This window comes from Miniopterus schreibersii (assembly GCF_964146895.1).
Source record: "Miniopterus schreibersii genome assembly, chromosome: 10".
In the NCBI taxonomy this organism is placed as follows: Eukaryota; Metazoa; Chordata; class Mammalia; order Chiroptera; family Miniopteridae; genus Miniopterus; species Miniopterus schreibersii.
The window spans coordinates 45,425,801-45,450,132 of NC_138110.1; the positions used below are offsets into that span (position 1 = coordinate 45,425,801).

General features: G+C 41.3%; 1 protein-coding gene across 3 annotated transcripts in view; it reads left to right on the forward strand.

Moving 5' to 3' along the window:
- The window catches only part of PTPRM (protein tyrosine phosphatase receptor type M), a 617,272-nt gene that overhangs the window by 517,078 nt on the left and 75,862 nt on the right, over positions 1-24,332 (forward strand). For all 3 annotated transcript variants that reach the window (XM_081149146.1, XM_081149148.1, XM_081149147.1), the window contains one exon: positions 20,281-20,368. In XM_081149146.1, the coding sequence (XP_081005272.1) occupies positions 20,281-20,368 (88 nt within the window). The remainder of the gene's footprint in view (positions 1-20,280; positions 20,369-24,332) is intronic.

Consider the following 24,332-nt stretch of genomic DNA (forward strand, 5'->3'; position numbering starts at 1 on the left):
GCCCTGAAGCCTGGACTTCAGCTAGGCCCACACATCTCCCATTGCAGCTCCCATGTCTTCTCTTCTTTCCATTGATGAGCCTTTTCATCTTTGTCTAAAAGCTCTAATTTTTAAACAAGATTGTCCCAGTGGAAACATCTTTTCCAGTGTCAGTGGCTGCGGGATATCAGCAGGTAAAATGGTGATAGTTGATATAAATGGGTCTTTGATAAGTAGTACTTGCAGTTCAAGGCTGCCTGTATTCAGAAACAATGCAACTTGTCCTGTGAAGTCTGATGACCAGAAAGGAGAAAATGGAGCTGATAAACAATTTAAAACTGGTGTTCGCCCATTTTCCTCTGCACTTTCGAAATTCCCCTAGATGTTCGTTCTGACTGTCAGCGCGCAGCCCGGTAGTGTTTCCCTTTTAGTCCTGCAGCGCTTCTGCAGCAGGTGGCAGCTGACCCGCTCCCAGTGTGCTGGAAGCCACGTCACTGTGCTGGAGCATGGTGGCACTGCTGGATGAGCTGGCTGGCATTGCGCATTGTGTGCTGCTCCATGCTTTATCGGTGGGGAGTAAATCTTTCTTGGAGTCTTCAGTGGTTTATGCTTTGTTTAGGATTTTGATGTCCAATTTCCTTGTCCAACTTTTTGTTTATAGCTTGGCACAGATCTCATTAATATTATTGACCCCTTAACCATTTTAAAGAGCATTGGGTGGGTTGCAGGACATGGGATTTGATCTATTTCGCCCTAACTGAAAATTTTAATTTATGTTTTTGAGTTCTAGCCATGATTACTGCATTGGTCAGATAACTTTAATGCTTTTTTTTTTTTTTTTTAATGCCAATAATGTGACATCAGTGCTCCCATAAAGTAAATAAATGATTCTTCATAATTGCTTTTCCAGTGCTTTTCCCATGTGACTCTTCCCAGTAGTTTTCCTCCAAAATTGTTTGAGTAGTGGCTGTCATGATTCTTGTGAACTGGCAAGTATGTCAAAACAATTTAATCAGTACTTGAGCTGCACTGGCATTGCCCTTGGAAGAGCACTTTTCAGAATAACATTCCTCTAAGCATTTGTTAAATAATTAGACCTATAAACACTTTACCCACAAGGACCCTCAGAAGTACTGTTGGACGTTTTGAGCCTTAGGGACAAAGACTGTTCACCACTGTAAGTGCCACAACACCCTATTAAGGAAAGAAAATTTTGAGCAAAGATGAATAAGAGTCAGAGTTATTTGTCCTTAGGAACATCCCTGCATTGTCATTGTCAGGAGCTTGCATGCATAATTAATCAAGGAAGAGCTCACAGGGATTTTGATTGACATCAGACACCATTCCAACGTCTCATGTTGAAGGATCACTGGTGCAATCGCCCCCTAATTGATGGGACATATGTGATTATCCTTCAGCCCATAGTCATTGTGAAAAACATGTTTCTTCTGCAACCTGAAACTGGTAGGTGCTGTCAGAAAGTGACTGCTTAAAAAATTAGTACAAGATTTTAAAATTGTGATTAAATGGATACTAAAAATCAAAGCATCCTCTTTCAAATATGTCCGTTTGATTTATGAGAAGGCTAATAAGGAAAAAGTGAAAACGTTAGTGGTTCCAAGAGACTCTCTTGTGTTCAGACCTTTGCAGAAAAGCAAATATGAGAGCAGATAAGTAAGGGGGTTGTTCTATTGTTTGGGTGAGATGAATGTGGGCAGAAAGTCTTAAAATCTCAAGACATTTGAAAGGAGGCTCCTGTTACTTCTGTTCAGGTCCTTTATCATCCAGGTCTCTCATTCAGTCAACTTTGGTATTGTGGTTACGAAATGAGGCACACCCATTAAGAAAGAGACGTTTCCTTGTGTCCATGAGGGCACACTTGGCTATGGGTGCCCCTTCTGAAGCACCTCTCAAGACCTCCGAGTCCTTTAGGAAAGGGGATTGTCTGCCTCATAGGATTGCTGTGGGACTGATACTGTGTGTATACACATCTATGTCTATATGTAAATGTATAAATAGATCTTTTTACTGTGTTACTAAACTCATCTCTAGGATCGCTGCTGGAGACATCAAGCCAACATCTCTGATCAAATCAGTTATTATACCACCCCCAGGCTATGCTTTTTTGAGTCACAGTGAAATCTTATTTACTCCCCTGTGTTTTGAAACCCACAGTGTCTAAAGCACTGGGTGGTTATGACCTGCCCACCCCCATTGGCGAGCTTCATCTCACCTCTCCTTGTGGCCCCTTCTTCTGTCATAAAAACTTTGCACTCAAGTCAAATTACCCCCCCTCCCACCTTCCCTCATTTCCACACCTCTGTCTTGGTGGCAGGCATCACTTGGCCTCTGCTGGGAGCCTACTTGTGTCTCCCTCTCCCTTTCCAAGTTTTTTGGTCGGTTCTTCAAGGACCAGGTCAAGACCTGTCTCCATAAGCCTTCCCCTGTTCACCCATCAAGGCCCCACTGACCTCTCCTTTCTCCATACCTTTGTAGCACGTGAGAGTCCCTGCTGCATAATTTAGCCTCTATATACAGCTCTTTACTGTTTGCTGTCTGTTTTATGAGTGTTACAGCTGGATTGTATCTTCTCCAAGGATAAGGCCTTTTATTCTTTGTTGTAATCTCTGCAGTGTCCAGCACTATGCTTTAGCACCTAGTAGGCATGGTGGTTGACTGTTTTGGGCAAGGAACTCATTACAGGATTGTCTTATGGTATGTCAGCATAAGCCAGTGATGCTGAAGTTCAACAACCAATTATTATAATTTCATGGTTTTGAAAATTATTAGAACCAGATGGTGGGCCTCTTCATGGTGGTAGTAAGAACAATCAATATTTTTATCAAAATAGCCACTAGCATTGGTAGAGCATCAGCAATTTGCCAGGCACTGGGCTAAACACGTCCATGCATTATCTCATTAGAAGCTCTCCACACCTACCCCATTATAGACATGAGGAGACTGAGCCTTAGAGAGTTCAGTCTCTTACCCAAGTCAGAAAGCTTACGTGGGTGTTGGAATTTGAACCCAGGGCATCTGACTTCAGGGCCCATGCCACCTTCTGGACATCAGAAGGAAGTAGAATCTTTCCCATCGTTACCCTGTGCTTTGAACCTCTAAAAGCTGAAGGGGTCGAAAAGATGAGATGATTGGAAAAGGTATTCCATGTATATCAGATATCCAGAAAGCTTGACAACTCTCTCCTAATTGTAAATAACAAATCACAGTTTTCCAAAATAATATGAAATAGTAGAAATGTTGGAAATTAAGTTTATTGACAGGATGATGATAGTGTTTTGATGTAAGAATTTTAAGCTTGTAAACTGGCCTTGCCTTCTGTGTTTTGTGGTACAAGTTTCACTTTATTTGAAAGTGTTGAGTCAGTCTGAAGTGTAGATTTGCTCTAGTTCGCACTGACGAGGCACGGTGGAAGAAGGCTAAGGAGAGCAAAGTGTGTTTGTCCTTTGGCGTTGGCACCAATGGGATGCCATATTGCACTTAAAACATCGCAATAGTTTTTTGCAATAAGTGCAGAATGTGTGATCAAGTAAAGGAGCAGTGGGAAAGAGACACAATTTGTCAATGTTCAATATGTAGAAATAAACATTTTTAAAAGTCAGTCTCCTAGTCCTGGCCGGGTGGCTTAGTTGGTTGGAGCACCGTCCTGCACACTGAAAGATCACAGGTTCAATTCCCAGTCAGGGCACACACCTAGGTTGTGGGTGCAATACCCAGTCAGGGTGCGTTTGGGAGGCGGCAACCCCTCGATGTTTCTCTCTCACATCCATGTTTTTCTCCCCCCGTTCCTCTCTCTCTAAAAATCAATTTAAAAAGCAACAACATATATTCAGGTGAGGATTTTTTAAAAAGCCAATCTCCCAATTATACAAACTTTCCGAAACTAACCAATTAAAATCCTCTAGGGGAAAGGCAAAGCTTAACGTGATCAAGACTTTTATATATTATTTTTAATCCTGACCCACGGACCTTTTTTCCATTGCTTTTTAAGAGAGAGTGGAAGGGAGGGAGGGAATGAGAGAGAGAAAACTATCAGTTGGTTGCCTTCCACTCTTGCCCTAACTGGGCCAGAGCCAGCAACCAAGGTAGGTGCCCTTGGCCGGAATTGAACCCCGAACCCTTCAGTCGCAGGCCTGTGCTCTAGCCACTGAACCAAACCAGCCAGAGCTGATCAAGACTTTTAAAAGCTTGTTTTTTGGTGTGTTTGTTTGTGTGTATATGTGTCTGTGTGTGTTTAAAGTTCTCTTGGCATGGTGAGTTGGACAGTATTTCACTGATTATCGCAGGTATGCTACTGAAAGAGCTACACATTTTCAAATTGTTCTGTTTCTATCACAATAGGTACTTTTAAAGACTTCAGATAATAATGATTATCTGAAAACATTAGCACAGTAGGATCTTGGTTACCTAATATATAATATTTCATTTTGTTATTCTGAATGGGTGGCCCCACACCCTTTCTTTAGCTCTTTTTTTTTTTTTTTTTGGCCAGCCCCCTATTGTGCTTTGTAGTACAGAACCCATACAAAATCTAAGAAACAACCTAAATAAATCTATAAGGGATCTAATGAAAAAGAAAGGCCTATAGTCTTTGTAAAGATAATATTTACATAGTAGCCAAAGTTTCCTAAAAAATTTTATTTGAGGAGAAATGCAAAAAGCAAAAGCGACCACTATCTCCCGGTCTGAACCTTTCTACTATTTTACAGTGGCTAATTTAACTTGAGTGCACAGTTCTAATGAAGGAGTTGCAGGATAAAAAGGTAGAGCTGAAATACGTATCTTTGGTGTCCTTGTAGATCTTATAAACTGACATACTTTCTTAAGCTTATGCAAAACCGAAAGTGAAGAGGCATCTTGCAGAAAACTAAATTATACATAAAGCCATTAAACCTCAAGCTTCACTTCTGATTGAGGGATTGCTGCAGGAGTCAGTGAGAGCAGAGGCAAAATGAAAAAATAAATAAATGAAAGCCCTGATCACATTATACATTTCAATGGAAATGTAATTGCCTATAAGTTCACTTGAAGTTCTTGGGTACGTGCAAAATTGCATGTAGCTGCTGAAATTAAGAAAGGGGCCCTGCCATACAGCTCATTGGTGCTGATGTCTGACTCCGTATGTGCTGCTTGCCCCAAATTCTCTGTCTATTGAAGTGTTCACTGTTTTTTGTGACCTGGTTTTGCACCCAGCGATGTATTCATGTAGGTAGCATGTGCCTTTTACTTTTTTTTTCAAAGTGGTTTTGTAACTGCCAAGTCTAAATAGACAAACTCTTTAGGATGCTTGCAAAGTCCCCATTTTCAAAGGTCATATATCTGAAAAATATTCTCTTCTGTCAAGGATGATCTAAATATGAGCATTTTCAAAGGATGGCAGTGCAGTAATGACCTCTCTGGAGGTCGTCTTCTACCACTAGGAATGTGAAAAGGAAAAGGCATGAAGTCGGCATATGCGCGAGACTTCATAGCTCTGAGGCCCAACAGAGCAGGCAGAGCTGGAGAAAGCTGGAAGACCTTTTTCTGACCCTTAATTAACTGCCAAGACTCTGCAGATTGCTGCTGGCTCTTCAGCATCCCCAAATAGTTCTTAATTAATTCTAGCTGCCGGGGTTGCCCACACTAAATCATTACGAAATAAGCCCTACCTGAGGAGTGGGTTAATGGCCACGGTAAGTCCCATGAACCATGTTTTCTTTCATCTGATGCTGTGTCTTGGAGGCTTTGGCAGTGGGGTTGTCTGCCTCTGTGAGTGGGTCTGTTTTATCAGCACATCACAGGACTGTAGTATTGAGACAGAAAGTCTGCCTGCTTGCATGAATTATGGCTTGACTAAGTATTCAGTGATAATAACACCCCAAGAAGTGAAGGATTGAATGCTCACTATGGAAAAGATGTTCAGAGGAGCAGAAATTGTATGTGTACATCCAGCTCTGCATGTCAGCCTGCAGAAGGAGACTGTGTCTGCCAGAGCCAGGCTTTCTGTTTCCACATTTAGGTGACTCATTCCCACAAAACATTCCACTTGGCTTGCTCGAACCCAGTGTTCACCGTCTAGCATCAGCGTAACAACTTGGCTTTCCGGCAGTGCCACTGCACACAGCACCACGGGCATAATGGACACTCCGAAAGAAAATATCCCCATTTTAAATTAGTACATTAGCACCCTAGGTTACACATCAGAGTCACTTCAATTTAATATTTGTGCTCAAATTCGTCTCTATGTGCTAAGTGTATTAGTTTGCTAGGGTTGCCATGACAAAATACCACAGACTGGGTAGCTTAAGTAACAGATACTTATTTTCTCCCAGTTCTGGAGGCTGAAATCCATGATCAAGGTGCCCAAAGGGTGAGTTTCCTCTGAGGCCTCTTTCCTTGGCTTGCAGATGGCACCCTCTTGGTGCCACTTTATATAGTCATCCCTTTGTGCAAATCTCCTCTTATAAGGACACCAGGCATATTGGATCAAGGCCAACACATATGACCTCATTTAACTTAAATAGCTTTTTAACAGCCCTATCTCCAAACACAGTCACATGCCACATTCTGAGGTACTGGAAGTAAAAGCTTCAACATATGAGCTTGGAGAAGGGGAATGGTGGGACACAGTTCAGCCCCTAACACTGAGAAAAAATCATATTTCTATTCAAAAAGGCTGAGAGATCTTCCCATTTGGGACCCCACCAAGTGGCTTTCCCTGAGACGTTGGGCTAAGGAATCCTCTGGCAACTCCTGTCCATCAGCCCCATGGGTGTGTCCTCTGTAAATCATAACCTGAGCTGTCCAGTATGGTAACTGCTAGTCACATGTGTCTATCTAAATCTAAATTAAATTGAAACAAAGTTGAAAATTCCATTTCTCAACCACCCTAACCTCATTGCAAGTGCCATCATCGCAGAACTGCCATTACCTTTCATGTTCTGGAATGGTCATGGGCTTTGGCAGTCATTGAGGTAGTTCCTGCAAGGAGCACCCCACAGCCACCTGCTTTGTACTCAGCTCTCTGCTCTGCGGGTATAAAGTAGGAACATGGGCCTCTCTTTGAGCAGCACATAATTTAATTGTGGTGATAAAAGTAACATAAAGTGTTACATATCCGATCTGTAAAGAAAATGTACATAGCACATACTTATAGGTACAGTAGAATTGTGAAGGGGAAAAAAAAGATCAATGGAAACTATAGAAGAAAATGCGTGGAAAAACTAGGTTTGAGCTGAGTTACAATAGTTAGATCAATTTTTGAAGGCAGGGCAAGGGAAGGAGGGGCACCTGGCTAGAGCAAATCATATCCCACAGACACTGGAACATAGAAAGTCCTGGGAGAAAACTGTCATTATGCTCCTACTCTTGGGCCTACATTAACGTGGATGCTTTCATTCAACCCTTTATGCTTCGCATCTCTTGCTCCTTTCTCACACAGCCTTTCCTATTCGTTCATTGGCACAACCCTTGGCTCTTGTGCATCCTGGAAGTTCCACAGAGATTTCCTTCACTCTACTATCTGCCTCTAGAACTGTTTTGTTTGTGCTATCTGTCCCTCAACCTACAGTAGGGTGCCTGTTTCAGGAACTACCTTCATGACTAGCAGATCCACTGAGCATGGTCCCCCCATAAGGACAGAAGTCTGCACTATCCAGTACCATGGCCACCAGCCACTTATGCTATTGAGTGTGGCTGCAGTGGGTGAGGAACAGAGCATTGGGGCTGGAACCCCTTGAGGTTGTTTAGGGAGCTTGAATGAGCCATCAACTGAGTCATCATCTTCTTTTGTCTCAGCCCTTTTAGCGACTCCATCTTTTCTCTAAAGGATGCAGGACACATCAGTAACCCTGGGAAACTGGGGCCGACTCCCAATTCATTCAGAGTTAGAAGTAGAGTAAGGAAAGAAGAGCACCTAGGAGTCGTCTTGGAGAGCCTGTGTGATGGGGTCCGCAGATGTGTTCATGAACACGTCTCCTGATGTCTTGCATACTGATACACTGCCATCACTGACTCAGTGTTGATTATTTAATTATAATTATCCAATTTATTAATATAGCTATCAGACATTATAGACTTTTACAGTGTTATAAATAAAAGTTATTTGGGGGGGACCTAATGCTAAGTGAAGAATTTTTAGACATTGCACCAAAAGCATGATCCATAAAAAAAAAAAATCAAGAAATTGTACTTCATCAAATTTAAAAATGTTCAATCTGTGAAATATTGTGTTAAGATCATGAAAAAACAAGCTCTAAACTGGGAAAAATATTTGCAACCTGCATATCCAATAAAGGACTTCACCAGAGAGGGTAGGGTATAGGGAGGGCAAATAAACGCATGAAAAATACTCAACATGATCAACCATTAAGAGAATGCAAATTAAGACCACAATGAGATATCACTACACAAATATTAGGACAGCTAACATAAAAAATAAGGACAATAGTAAATTCTGGTGAGAGTGCAGAGACACTGGATTGCTCATAAATTGCAGGTGAAAATGTAAAATGTAGAGCTACTCTGGAAAATAGTTTGGCAGTTTCTTAAAACACTAAATATGCATTCACCATACAACCCTGCAATCACACTCCTCAGCTTTTATCTCAGAAAAATGAAAATGCCCACCCTTCCCCCCATGAAAGAGCGTAGAACTACTCAAATGCATTGTACCAATTTCTCTTTCCTGGTTTTGATATTGTACTACAATTATGTAGTAACTTTTGGCAGGAGGCAGCCGATCGATGATTCTCTCTCATCATTGATGTTTCTATCTCTCTCTCCCTCTCCCTTCCTCTCTCTGAAATCAATAAAAACATATTTTTACAAAATCATTTCAACCATATTTGTTACCAGCATAATGATTTTTTTAACTCATTGGGATAATGACTGTAAGGTGATAATAATCATAAGATTAACCGATATTTATAAATATGCTGGAATCACTTATCATGAGCATAAGTTACAGTTATAACAGGAAAATAATTGAAGGATTCATGTCTGTTAAGATATCAACGCAATCGGTGTTATAGATAAGTAACAGATATGCAATAGTGTATAATAGTATTTAGCATTTGTATTTAGTACAGTTAGAATATAGTTTAGCATCTATATGTAGAGTAATATTTAGAATAGAACAAGTATGCTGCACTTGTTTTATTAATGTCATCTATTATTAATATTATCTGTTGTTATTATTCATACTACTGAACTGATAGCTTATTGTGACTGCATGAAAAGAATTCTTATGTAATCAAAATCTTTTGAGCCAAACGTTTTTTCTTCTTCCACTTGGCAAAAATTCAAATCTCCTTTCAGGAATTTTCTTTGCTGAAACAAGTCTCAGGACACTGTGTGAAAGTTCATTCTGTTTTATGATGGAGATGGTAATATAGGTCCTCCAAGGGCATTAGATCTTGGTTGTTTGCATTTCAAAACTGACCCTGAAGTTTACTTTAATTTACTTTCAACTCTCTTGCCTGGTCTAAAATGTTTTAAGGCAGTACTTCTAATAGCATGAAGCATCTTAGTTTAGTTTAGTCCCAAACCTTGTGATTCTAAATAAAAAATTGAACCATGTGCCCCCCAGGTTTTAATCTAATATCTGGTTCCTTGAATTAGGGCCAACTCTTCATTTTTTAAAGCATCAGCGAATTCTAAATACAACTTTTGGCTATTTCCTTTTAGCATCTGACCTTAGTTCACTTAAACTAATTGTTATTTTTTCATCAGATTGTAATTGTAAAAAAACAGCAAGAACAAAAACTATACTGTAGAACATTAGAGGAATTTTTTAAACTCTGAGTAGAATACACTTCATGTAAAATGTGCCTTTTTATTACTCCCTCAGTCATGACAGCAGTTTATTTAAAACCAGATGCAATCATATACTTTTTTAAAACCCTTTTTAAGAACCAGGCCTCAAAAATTCAAATGCATTTATGATGTAGGAATCTTCTGATTTGTAAGTGTCACCAATTACAATTAGTATTATTCACTAATACTTACAGAGCTCCTCCTACGTGGCAAGTAGATGCTCGGTTCAGAGGAGGCCTAGAAGCTCGGCTCCTCCCTGTGGGCTGGTGGTTGGAGAGGAGACAGGCGGTCCTGCTCCAATACTATGCGCATTTCCATGGAGGTTCTAAAAGTTACGTATTTTACACTGATAACATGACAGCTGTGTGGCACTTTATATGTACAAGTGCCTTACATGTTCTTTTCACTGACATTCATTGGTTTTAATGCTGAAGGCAATTTTATTAAGTAATTTAAATTATCATCATGTTTCTGTTGCATAAATTAAAAAACAAATCCAGTAACTGACCTGTGGCCACACATTTGGAAATCAGTCAGAGCTGGAGTTTAAACCCAAGTCTTCTGGTCCTAAATACCTCCATGCTCCTTTCCTCTTCTGTACCCGGTGTTGTGAGCCAAGATTGCTGATGAATTCAGGGTTCTCCCCAAGTGTGCTATGCAAGCAACCGATGATGTACACAGTGATTTTCTTAGGAGGTCCACTCTCAAGGAATAACAGTACTGAATTGCAGGGGGAGAGAATGGCTGCGGTCTGCTCAGTTCTGCCGAGCCTTTCATTCATCGGCGAGTCTCGGTTGGACTCTAGAGTGCTGTTGCGTCCCTCCCCGGCGCGTAAGGGGCCTTGGGCTCAGAACGTAGCCAAGCAGTACAGCCAGGCTGGAATTAATACCATTGTTTTGTTTTGTTTTTTATTTGCCTTTCCTATTATCTTTACCCATGGTAAATGTTTTGGCTTTCCATTTGCTACAATGATGTGAAATATCATTTCCAAATAAATGTATTTAAATATACAAGAGTTAAAACTTAAATCCTTAGGCAAATTAGAGGGAAATGGTAGAGGGAAATTAGAGGGACTGTGGGAAATGGTAAAGGTGGTTCACGGTGATAAAATTTGGGAAGAACTTATGTATTGCTGCTGACGCCTCGGTCATTATCACTCGCCTTGGGGATTCTTGTTTCGTCTTTTCCTTCGCCTACTTGCAAACCTGGTCCAAAAGTATCTTAATAAGGTGCTACCCGTTCATAGGGAGCACATTCAGATGAATAAGGCATTCCACCTAGGGTCTGTGGTACGGTGATTTTAACCAATAATGTTTGATCTGTTCTGAGAGGTGAATTAGTTCTTTCAGGACTCCCCACGGAGGCTGTGAGTAGCTCTGTCTCTCTGAAGGAGTGAGTGATCATTGGCAACTCTTAGAAACTTCCACCATGCCAAGATTCCTGCGCTGTGCTTGGTGCAGGCTCATGGTTTTGACTCTGTTCAGAATCTCCTTCTCATGCCTATAGACTAAGGTTAAGAGCCAAGACTTTCCTCTGTGGACCTCTGAAGTGATAGTGTCCAAAATCCCAATAAGAAATGTTTAGCAAAACATCAGTCAATAAAGAAGAGCGGCTGTGACTCGAATTTCATTTTAGGTTCTAATTTCAATGAAAATGTTTGCTTTTAAGAGTAAAAATTGAACTTCCTGACACAGTAAATGGAGATGCAATTAGTCTTCACTAAGCTGTTTGAAAAGTATCTCTAACCTTGATGTCCAAATTTCTAAAATAATTCTTCCTTCTGAATTTTTATCTTTAATCATCATGACTTAGTACTATGAAAGAGCCTGGGAATTATGCTGATAGGTTTTATAAATTAATCGATGTCAAAAAGAGAGTCACAAATCTCTCATTAAAATTCATTTTTCTGCCACACTTATTCATTTCCAAGTCTGTCATGTCTAAAAAAGTATCATTGGATTTTCAATCACATTTGATGGAGCTTATGTGCTGTTATTTCTGAGGTAAGGACATTTTAAAACTCACAGCTCTCCAAGAAATACCGTGGAAAGGATGTTTGATATTTTTTAAAGAGGGAGTCAAGAGTGAAACAGCAATAACCCCACTTCTAAATACTGTGTAGAATCAGTGGAGAAAAAATATAGAGCCAGAGAGGAAAAAATTGAAAGGGATTATTGTCAAGGAAACAGTAACAAAAATGGCAGCCAAGTCAATAGGATGTATTGTCATCAAAGTCTCAAGCTCTAATATGAGAACAAGAACAGTACTGCTGGTCCTGATGAGCACTTACTGTGCACCGGGTGGCTGCACAAGTTCAGGCCCCCAGCCCTTGTGACAGCCAAGCTATCATCAGGGAAACTTGCTAGGTTTTCAAATAGGTAAGTGGCAGGTGTCCAGGTGTGTTTTTAATTTTTTTTTTTAATCTTTACCTAAGGACATGCTTTTATTGATTTGGTGTTCTTTTAGAGAGAAAGGGGGATTATTGATTTTTTTTTTTTTTTTTTAGAGAGAGAGAGGAAGGGAGAGAGAGAAAGAAACATTGATGTGAGAGTGAAACATCAATTGGTTGCCTCCCACATGTGCCCCAACTGGGGATTGAACCCACAACCTTTCAGTGTCCAGGACAACATTCCAACCAACTGAGGCACACTGGTCAGGGTGCCCAGGTGTATGTTTAAGAGCTTACTCTGTGAGAAGTGTGTAAACTGGAGGGCAGTGAAGCAACCAGATAGGAAGCTACTGCAATAATGATAACTAGGAACTCAAGCTCTCAGGAGGAAAGGAGCAGCTACATTTCTACAAAAACATCCATTTTTTTCTCTAGATGTTTCAGGGAAGCCTTTTTCCAAGGAGGTAGTCTTCCTCATCTCTAAAGATCTGGGCACATTTAGCACAAGCTCACTGACAAATCACTCTTCCAAAGGAGGTTCAGAGGTGGAGGGAATTACTGTCCTTGAGTATTAACATCTCAGACCCTGGCAATGTCTGCATCTGAGAGGACATGAAAATTGCTCTCTCTCTGAAATGTAGGTGGCAATCCTGGAGGTCTGACTGAAACCCTACAAAGAAACTGCAAAGCCATTGAATCAGATATTTTCACCTGCCTTTTGAACAGAATAGTCCCCTTTTTGGTACCATTTGTGACAAGCTGCTCATTGACATCACTGTTTTGACACCCCATCCAATTACTGTGGCCTTCTTGGAGTTGTCAGGGTAATGCAATGATAAAGAGCAGGTCCAAGTTCCAGCATCTTTATAAAATTGGTTAATCGTATGATGTACACCATGATCTTGAGATGGGCAATACCCAGCCCCCAAAAGTAAACTTCAACCAAGTTTTATATAATAAACATTAACACTGCCATAAACCCCTTGCAGTCCAGCCTCTCCACTACCCAGTCTTCATTGCATAATCTAGAAGAATGAGTCTGCAAATGCAGCCTTTGAGTTTCAAACTGAGGAAAATCCTTCTCGTGATGGGCCCTTGAAATCCCCCTTCAGGGGCAAGTGCCAGGGAACCAGGGACTCCCCAAAACTCTCAACTGCCTCTGCAGCATCAGAGGGTGTAGGAAGCCAGAGGTGTCTGGCCTTACAAGGCATCCTAACACGAGGAGGCCGGTCGCTGCTGGACCTAGAGTGTCTTTGTCACCAAGGTCTCTTTTAGGGAACAAAGGAAAGAGGAATGCAGGCCAGGAAAGGGTCGAATATCCCTGAACAGCTAATCTGCTCGACCACAACTCACCCCAGTTATATCAAAACAGCCGCCTTTTTAAGCCACCTTGCTGTGCACCAGTCTCAATAATTAAACAGAATATTGGCCTTGTTCAAGGAAAGTTCAGCAACAGCCAGTGCTCCGCAGTGACCTTCTTCATCACTGTTTCTTCTGTCACTCAGTTGAAGAGTATTTTTTCTCTCTGGCCACTTGATCGTGGTTTGCAGATGTTTTCTGCTTCAATACACTTGAGGGATCTGCTACATCATTAGCGAGAGCTGACTACTATAGTGATTCTGCAGGTGGAAAAAAGGGGACTTTGAAATTGGGCAAATTTAAAGAAAAGCAGGTGGATTGAGGGCCCCTCCAGGGCACACATGGCTTCAAATCCCTGGGACAATCACTATGCAAACAGTAATTGAACAGGCTTATTCTATAAAACGTGGAAACCAGAAATGCTTGGTGGCTTATGACCTATGCAAGGGTGACTTTAGAATGCTATGTGCACAGTGCAGCACAGTGGACACAGAACCACATGTTCTCGCCCAGCTTTGTGGCCAAGCATTAGGAGCATTAAGTTCAGAGCTGGCCGACTTCAGTTCTAGGTCCCAGCTCTTCTGCTTACGGTCTGCATGATCTCAGGCAAACCATTTCATGCCTTTGATCCGGAATTTCCTTATCTATGTAATAGGAATAAAAAGTCTTACTTGATAGGAAGACTATGATATTGCTGTGAAAATACATTCATTCTGAGTAATATTCAGCAGAATAAAAAACACGTTCTGAATTTCAGGCAAACACCCGGAGGTGTGGGTGAGGGGGTGTTTCTGTGCACAAAAACATGATATTTTTAGACCACAAGACTCAGTTCAGTCATCAAAAGAGAAAGAGATGTTAGGTAAAGGAAGGCAATGTGACAACTATTACCAAGGTCATCACCCACCTGGATCCTGCAGAACAGAAAAATTCTGCAGAATTTGTAATCAGATTAAGTTGCCATAAAACGAGGCCATTAGAAGCGCTGAGATGGACTAGCAACTTTTTAAAAACATCAGAACATTTAAATTTAAATGTCTTTAGAAACAACACTGTGTGTGTCTGTAATCTTGTTTTCACCCAGTCCCCGCTCCCTTCGGCTGCCTCCTTCCAGGACATTGGATTATGACAGTGACTGGTGACCACCGCTGCCCTGGGCCTGAGCTTCTGGGGCCCCCTTCCCATTGGCCCTCCACTCCGTGGCCCATCGGGCCACATTAGGTGGCTTCAGTTGCGGTAGTATGACCGCAATAAATAGTTCATCTGGGCCCATAAAACGCAGCGCCTGGAAGAAGCAGAAGAGAAGGGTGAGCAGAAAACAAAGACAGTTCAGAGACTTCGCATGCCCGGCGAGTTCATCTTTCTTCTTTCCGGGTGAAGATTTTAGCCATTTTACGTGCACAGTTTTATTCATACGAGAAAGGGAGGGAAAATTCCATTTCAGAAGCTCCTGGAGAAACCTGGCCCTGCCTGGACCCGTGTCCCCGCCTGGCAGCTTTCCTCTTCAATAGAATTGTTTTCTCCTGTTTTAATCTGGGAGCTGTGGCATTTTTAACAGACTGCATCATTTTGGAGTAATGTTCTCTTGAGGTGGGCAACTGAGATGTATAATTATATGCTGTGGAAAATGACGGTGGCAGGAGGGACGGGGAGGTGGTTACTGAATCACGAAAACATGTTTCCGATTCAGAAAAAAATGACCGCGCAGGGTGTTCGATTTCTTCTGCTCTGTGCCCGCAGAGAGCGCAGCATCCTGAAGTGGAGAAGTCATTGGTATGCACTGGAGCCTGCCTGCCTTCATTTTTATTGTTTCAGGGACTTATTACTCTCTCAGAGTTGTTCCCAGGTTTGCTGCCTTTTCTCAGTATGTATGAGCTCAAGTAGGCAGAGGAAACACTTTAATTACATTTTAAGGAGAATCAAACCATAAGTATATTTATGAAAATTCTAGCAGAGGGTACAGTGAGACCATTAACTCAAATCCCCAAAATATATAAGGTGTTTTATTAATAATAAAAGTCCATAGTTGGTGTGTTAAATTGTATCCGCTTATTAAAAATCTGCCCTAAACACTAAATATTGCCTAAGTGTGCATATTATGTTTAAACTCCCTCCCATCCAAAGTGTCCTGGGAGCATGGGCCATCCTGGTCTGTCCCCCAAGCTTGTCCTTAGGCGGCTGCTCCAAGGACGGGAAGCCCGCAGCTGCTACAGGGTGGTCTCAGCCAGCTTCTCTTGTCACCTCCGCGGCTCTCTCTCAACGGTCGTCTTTTCAAAGTCACGCCTGCGTGTTGGTTGGATTTGATTTTAGTGAACCTGCTCATACTCTTGTCAAGCAAAAACTGAGAACTTAAGGCGGAGTTAGAGGTTGTACGTAAACTTGAACATGAAAGTTTGTTTCGGGTGAAGGGAAACTTCAGCAGCAGAGTATCCCCCTGTGGCCAGAAGCCAGGAGTTGGCACATGCTCAGGAATCAATCCTCTGATTCCCTCCAGGAGCAGAGTTCTCTCTTCCCCAGCACTGGGAGAATTCAAAAGTGGGTTGGCTTTACTCCCAACAGATGCGATAAGACCAGCTCTTCTCTAGATACCATGTGAATTATGTGGCAATTAACTCATTTCCCAAGAAAGTTGGTTCAGAGTAGAAGTCTTCGCAAAGCCTTCAGTAATTCAATGTATATAGTTTTCAAGAAACACATGTAACTTTTGGTTTTCTTGAAGATAAAGAACCTTTTATTCTTGCCCAAAGAAAAAATATGCAGGAAAAAATTATATAAATGTGTGTTGATTTACTTAATTTGTTAAAAGCTAAAAAGGGTGTGAAATAGGATATAGTAGGATGATTGCTTAGCAAAATTACCTAATTTCCTTCAGATATACATTTCCTGTGGGTTTATCAGTGACTCTCTCTTTACCTTATGATCTGACCCCAAAAAAAGAGGTGGTTACAGGGTAGTGAGAGAAGGCTCAGTCTGCAGTCTCGGTGCAGCAGGGAGTGGATGGGGAAGTACCTGTGCTGCCTCTGGGGTCACCTGTGCAGGCCTCGCTGTGGACCGGGCAGGAAGCAGGGTGCTCCAGCACTGATGGCCTGCGGTCCTGCCCTGACTACTATTCTTGCTTAGAATTCCCAAACCAGGAAAGCAACCCGGGACTCTCAATGCAGTAGACCCATATGTCACATCACAGCTTCTGCGTGCCTAATGGTTCTAGAGCTACATACTCTAATTAAATATGCAAACAGGCATAAGAGGGAATCTAAAATCTAAGATAAATATTTTCTCAGATGTTTTTAAAATATGCTAACAGAAATTCATAGCATTTAAAACTGTGTCCACCTTAGGAAAAAAATTTACATCTCCATATCAAAAGGAAACAAAAGCCAAGTTATCCAATTCAGAAGTTCATTTTTCCTCTTTCTGGGCTCTGCAAGTCAAGGATACAGAGACATGGTCTTGATAATGCAAATGTATTGTGGGGAGATTGGCTATGTAATTGGAAACAAAACTGTTCCAGGAAATGAATGACCCAGTCACCACATCCATGAGGAGTCAGGAGACGATGGATGGTGCTAGTTATCTGATCTTTTCTTGGCAGCTTTTTTTGATTGTCTTGCTTTTGTTTAAGAAAAAACTAAATTTTGCTGCTTAAAGTGATTCGAATAATTCCTGGTCAGAAAGCTGGGGCACGCATGGCGAGAACTGCAACTTCTGCTTGCTCTCCTGCTGTGGCTTCCCTGCAATGATCACATTATCTTATGAAATAAGAAATTTTCCTATTTTGTAAAAGTAATTGACAGTTAAAGTTTACTTGGCATCTTTTATATTCTCTTATTGTAAAGCTTCATGTAGAAACAAGATGTAATCAAGGCATGGAAAGCAATTGTTAGTCATGTGTATTTAAGAAGGTTTCACACTGGTTTCCCCTTCAGAGTCCTTGCAGGAGAAACAATGGATGAAGAGTGAGAAAACGTTGAGGTCTGACCCAGGTTGGCCTGTGATGAGCTGGTTGTGGTCCCTCTGTGCCTGACTGCTCCTGAGGATTAGTTGAGTGGATGGATTTATTTATTCTGCAAGAACTCACTCATGCTCACCATAATTAGTGCTGGAGATAGAGAGCAATCTCCCCTCCTCCCCCATGAAAACATGCTGGGAGCTATAGGTAATGCCCAAATGCAAGGAGATTGGTTATCACTTCATTGTTGGTTTGTGACTGTTTCCTGGTCATCAGTTAAATGAAAACAATCAAATTAAAATAACTGTTTTTTAAAACCAGGGCTATTAGAAGTCCTATGATTATACACATGCTAAAGAAACACAGCTGTGATGTGAGCACCGTCTTCCACAGGAGAGCATCTGTGTGTCAACAGTGGGAAGGGACTTGTGTGGCTTGGTATGGCTTTGCCTCAGGTGACCTAAGAGCATTTTCTTCTACTAGTTGAACAAGTACCTTTTCCCCTAATTCATCATTGACACACCCCTCCCCACACACACATACACTCTGTGATATGTGATACTGTTAACTAGTGGCCACGGATCTGCTGGAAGATGCCGAGATCTCCCTCAAAGTCACTAACCTTCTTCATCTTTCTACAAAAAGACAAAATTTGAAGACGTTTAGATGGATGGAAAAGACTGAGGGAAATGAAATTGGTAATTACATCACGACAAACTCAAAGTAGAATTAAATTGTTATAAGGGAAGTTAAATAATAGTTATTACTCAACTGTAAAATAGTCATTCATAGAGTAACAAAGACACTATTCAAAAAAGAGTATAACTTTAAAATCCCTGAAGCTATTTTTAAATGCATATTTTATAGCAGAATAGAAGTTACATGTTTGAATAAGTCCCCTGATGATATCATGGTCTTGTTCTAGATGGAATTAACTAGTGCTTTAATGCTAGTGTTTCTATTTACTTAATTTATTAATAAGCTGAAAGTGTTTTACTTGTATTTGTCCAGTATTATACAGTATTTAACCCTTCAGTTAGCCATGTATGGTGTGGATCTATTAATATAGCTATAGGTATATAGTACATGGGATCCAGGTCTGCCCCCAGCTTTTTTCTAAATAATAAATATAATATAAAACCTACTATGCTAATAAGTTGTCAGTGATGATCATGACTAAGGTACCCTAAATTAAGACAGCAGTTTAAAACTCTAACTCTCATGTTTGTGCTGTTAGCTTTTTGCTCTGCCATGTTATAAAACGGGGTGCCCTCCTGCTGTTTTGTTGTGTGGAAATACTGGGTCCAGGAGGAGAGTGCTCTTTTCCAGCCAGTCCTCTGATGAGGGCTCGGCTCTACGGTGACAGCAGGTCACAGAAAAGGTGTGGATTTTACAAACAGTGGCAGAGTGAAATCTGCAAACTGTGCATATACAGGTTTCCCAAGCATTCCAACCCCTCACACACTTAAGCCACAGAAGTAAGGTTTTATTTTGAGAGCAAAGCCACACAGGCTGTCACCAAACACCAAGTTGCTCATTCATTTAATAATTAATGACTGGATTCTGACTGTGAGGCATGGGCTCTGTGCAAACAAAATGATGACCACACAGCCCCTGTCCTCAGGGAGACAGCAGACTGTGCTGAGCACCGTCCAGCGCGTGGTCAGATCCGCGACACACGGGCGGGCCGGGCTCACGGGGGTCTGTGAGAGGTGCGGCCTCCCTGCTGCAGCAGTTTAACCAATGAGGCACAACTGGGCCCATGGAAAGGAATAACAACCACAAACTAATCACTAAATATTGGGAATTGTTGGAAATGACCAAGATGACCCAACACCGTGGGTGGGGTGGAGACTAGAGTAAAAAGCTTCAGTTCTAGAGAGTATTTGGACAGCCATCTGGCATGTTAGAGGAGGGGAGCTCCTGGCCCTGACGCATTTCAGAAGGGGGCTCGTTTATCCGCTCTGCCTGTACGTCTCCTTCCTTCTCTTCTTTCCCAGTTGGTGCCAAGAAGTGTAAGAGTAGCTGTGGCAGACAAGAAATCAGTTTTACTAACTGCTTCTTGCTACCATCTCTATTCTCATTACCTCCTTAATAGCTGACCATGTGAAGGAAAAATGGAAATAAAAGTCCCAGATGTTTCTTTCACTTGTCAACTGACAGCAAAGGACATTTTCATTATAACTTGAACAGAAAAAAATATATATCTGACTAATAACATGAAGATTAAAGACCCTGGGTATAATAATGCCAAATCCTTAAATAAATGGACATCTAAGCTCCATTAAAAATGAAGAGGAAATTCTAGCAGAATTTATAAAAGAAGTTTAGCCTTGAAGTCATGGTGTCTCAGCTTACCTACTTTCACAGTTTTAACCAAAAATAACCTTCTTCCAGTTAGTAATTGGGAAGAAAAACAATACGTTTATATCTCAAGAGAATATTGAAAAATGGTAATATAATTCAGAAATTGAGAAAAATGTTCAATTTTTCTGTATTAAATATTAAAATAGGATGGGGTGAAACACGACCATTTTTTAATGGATTGTACCAATAAATTGTGGGATCACTCTTCAGCCCCCATTTGTATTTGTAACATTTGCCTAAAAGGAAAAAAAAAGCTAAATGAAATATTTAAGATATAAAATGCTTTAATCAGTTACCTCATTCCTGTGAACATTCTTTTTCCTTCTAGACCCTTGTACATTTTTTAAGACCATCTCTCCATCGTTGATCCTGTGTTTATTGCACAAAATTGTAATTCTTGGTGTCACTTTTCTCTTTCTTCCAGAGCTTCTTTGAAGGGCAGTCTGCGCCATGGGACTCTGCTAAGAAAGATGAGAACAGAATGAAGAACAGATATGGGAATATCATTGCATGTGAGTATTGACAGTGTAATTGTGCTGTGGTATAACTTCCTTCCGTGTCTGCTGAGATTGACCACCAGCCTCAAGCAGTGAGAATTTACAGGGCAATTACTGCCTTCATCCTGCTGGAAGGCTGGTGTCATGTTCATATTAAAGGAAAGGAAAAACCACCTACATACCCCACTACATCAGTGTGTCTTGCTATGGGGCCAGTTTTACTGTTAGATTTAAGGTTTGGGTAACACAGGTAATGTTAAAATGCTGAGAGAGAAAATGCATTTTAGGAGTAAACATAACAGTCATAATGTTATCCAGCTGCTACATGGGAATGAATAGAAATAATGATGCCCAGCACGCCTTGCTGCAAGGAGCTCAGAGTTCTCCGCAAACATTAACTCATTAATCCAACAGACACTTGGGTTAGGTAGGTCAGTAATAGCCCCATTTTAAGGACAGGAAGCTGAAACTCAGAAGTTAAATGATAGTCCCCATATCACAACACTCATTAGCAAAAGAGCTAGGATTATATCTCAGAAATCCCCAGTTCCCGTGGAACTGAATGTTACCAATCCATAATGCCTCGGACGGTTTTTAAATTGAGCCCAACCTCATTAATGTTCCGTAACGATGCTGAGACACGTGGTAGATTGATGAGCCTCCTCCCAGGGCCGAGGCCATCCATCCCCTCCATTAAGCTGCTCTAAATCACACCGTCTGCACCAAGTACTCACAGGGTACTAACAGAATTAGTACTAATTCTAAATAGACATAAATTAACACACACAAAAAGAAAGAAAAATGTGGGAATAGACCCAGAGAGCATCTAGCTCATCATGTCTTGTTACTTACAAAAGAACACATTTGAAAGGTTTGGATAGTCCAGGGGAGCAATATATTGGCTCTATTGATTGTGAAAGTGCAATTAAACTTTATTTGCCTGAGTTAACATTTCTAAGTAGGACTGTAGAGATTCTGTAGCAGCACCGGCCAATAGAAGTTTCTGTGATTGTAGAAATGGCCTGTGCCTGTGCTCTCCAATGCTCACCAGGTAAGCACTTGAAATGTGGCTGGTGCAACTGAGGAACTGAGTTTTGGTTTTTATTTTTAATTAAACTTTTTATTTTGAGATAATTGCAGAGCTATATGTAGTTGGAAAAATAATACAGAAATAACGTATACACTTTACCCACTTTCCCCCAATGGTAAGATCTTATAACACTATAGTAATAGTAAAATGTATATAGTTTATAACTAGGGTATTAACACTGATATAGTCAAGATACAGTACGTTTCCATCACCACAAGAATTCCTAATATTGCTCTTCTATAGTTACACACACTTTCCCCTCCTTCACCCCTAGAAACCACTCATCTCTTCTGATTTCTGTAATTTTGTCATCTCAGTCATGCTATATCAATTATACATTATGTAACCTTCTGAAATTGGCTATTTTTCACTTAGCAAAATTCTCTAGAGATTCATCCAGGTGATTGCACATGTGAATACTTCATTCCTTTTTATTACCAAGTAATATTCCTGGCATAGCTGTACCATCTTATTTTATTTTATTTTAAATTTATTTTTATTGACTTCAGAGAGAGGAAGGGAAAGGGAGAGAGAGAAACATCAATGATGAGAGAGTCATTGATCACTGCTTCCCGCATGTCCCCTGCTGGGGATCGAGCTCGCCACCTGGACATGTGCACAGGTGCCCTGACGGGGAATCGAACCACAATCTCCTGGATCGTAGGTCGATGCTCAACCACTGAGCTACACCAACCAGGCTCTTATTATTTTTTAATTAACGTATAGTTGACATACAATAGTATATGAATTTCAGGTGTACAACGCAGTTATTCAACATTTTATACATTGCGAAGTGATCACCCTGATCAATCTAGTAACCATCTGTCGCTGTACCGGTATTTCAATACTACTGACTATATTCCCTCTGCTGTACATTACACCCCCATGACTTACTGATTTTATAACTGGAAGCTTGTACCTCTCATTCCCCTTCACCTTTCTCACCCATCCCCTCAACAGTTTGTTCTCTGTATCTATTGAGGCCAAACTATTATTCATGCTTTTAAAATAAGGTATCCAAATACTTAGATACTACTCTTAATCCATCCCAGCTAACTAGGGAGAGTTTAATACCACATATGGGCTGCAGAAATACCACTGCTATTGGCTTAAATACTGGAACTGGCTGGTGCTGGCCCCTGCCCACTCTCCGTGTTAGACCTCACGGGCTGAGTGTTATTCCCCTAAGGAGTGGCCCCGATCTGGCGTGAGCCTCCCAGGTGAGTCTGCTGAAGCCACTGCAGTGCTTGGATCACTCCGAGAGCCATCATTTGGAACTGGTTCATTTGATACTTGTCTGTGTGTCTTTAGTTAAGGCAGTGAAAAAAAATCTTCAGTATTGTTAGAGCTGTAGAAGGACTTAAGGAATAAAGAATGAAAGTACTTCTCTAAATCATACTTATGTATATACCCATACTGGCTGTTTCTTTAAGTCATAGTGAAGAGCACTATTACTGTCTCCCTGCCCCCCCAGAAAGTATGTGATTGTGGGAAGATGATTTCACTAACTGGGAAGCCTGCTTCCTAGCACCTAGGCCTTGGGAATAACACACTACCTGGGATGAGCAATGGGGGGATTCAGTCAGCATGTCTTAGGGATTCTCATTAGTGCTTTTCTGAGAACATAAGAAGTGCTAGTGATGATCACAGTCATTGTTTTGCAACAGTGTTTGAATATAAAATGCTTTTAATGGTGCTTAAAACCCGTTTATTGGCTTTTGCTCTTAAGTAAGTTAAACTTTTTTTTTTATTTACACCATAAATTTGCTGAGCTGGCTCTTTCCAAATATAAACTAATACCCAGTCCACCATTAGCACACCACACACACAAACATAGCCCTCCTGATACTCTCAGTTCCTAATTATAATTAAGTCAGAGTTTAAACATATACCAAATCTTCCAGCTAATGGCAATTCTTAAATCCGGGGTTCCTCTCTTCAGGGGGCAGGCAATTGGAGATAATAAATAGCCAGAACCTGCAGGTCCTTCCCAGGCTCCCTGCTCCTTTCTGTGGTCCAGTCAACAAAGACATATTGGTCTGACATGTGCCAGGCTCCATGCCAAGCTGAAGGAATTCTTTCAACAGATATTTATTGAGTTCTATTACATGCCAGGCACTAGCCTAGGCGTCAAAGAGAGAGCAGGAAACAAAACAGAATTCTTTGCCCACATAACATTTAACATGCATGTGGGGCTGACAGAGAAACAACCACTAAGTAAACTGTATAATGCATATATTAGAAAAGTGAGGTGCATAACAAGAAATACAGCAGGGAAGGGAGATGGGTGGGACAAAAATTTCAGGTTTTAAATTGTAGTCATTCAAGGTCTCCCTGAGAGGTTAAGATACAAGCAGTACCTGAGGAAGGGAGCCCCGTCCAGGCAGATGGCCCGAGGGCGTGGTTCTGCCTCAGCACGGTATGGGGCCAACAAGGAGCCAGTCACTAGAGCAGAGTGAGCATGACCAAAGGGGGAGGTGGGAAATGTGAAGATGCTCCAGTGGCCTCGGTGAGCCAAACAGGCACAGTCCCTACCCTCAGGAAACGGACATTCCCTGGGGTGGGAGGGGAAGGTTAAATGGTTGTTCAAATAAACTAAGTGATTATACAAATAAGTGAAATAAAGGGCCACAAAGAGAGGTACACGGTACTGTGAAACCCCATCATGGGGGCTGACTTATTCAGGAGGTGTGAGAAGGCTTCCCTGAGGGCGTGAAGTGGAAGACCACTGCCACTGAACAGACCCTCACAGGAGGGAACCCTTGAGTTTGAGGACCTGAGGAAGGCCAGGTGGCTGCTCAAAGAGGGAGGGAAGTCCAAGTCAGACCTGCAGGGCCTTCTAGGGGAGAGTAAGGATTTTAGTCTTTATTATAAGAACAAGGAAAACCG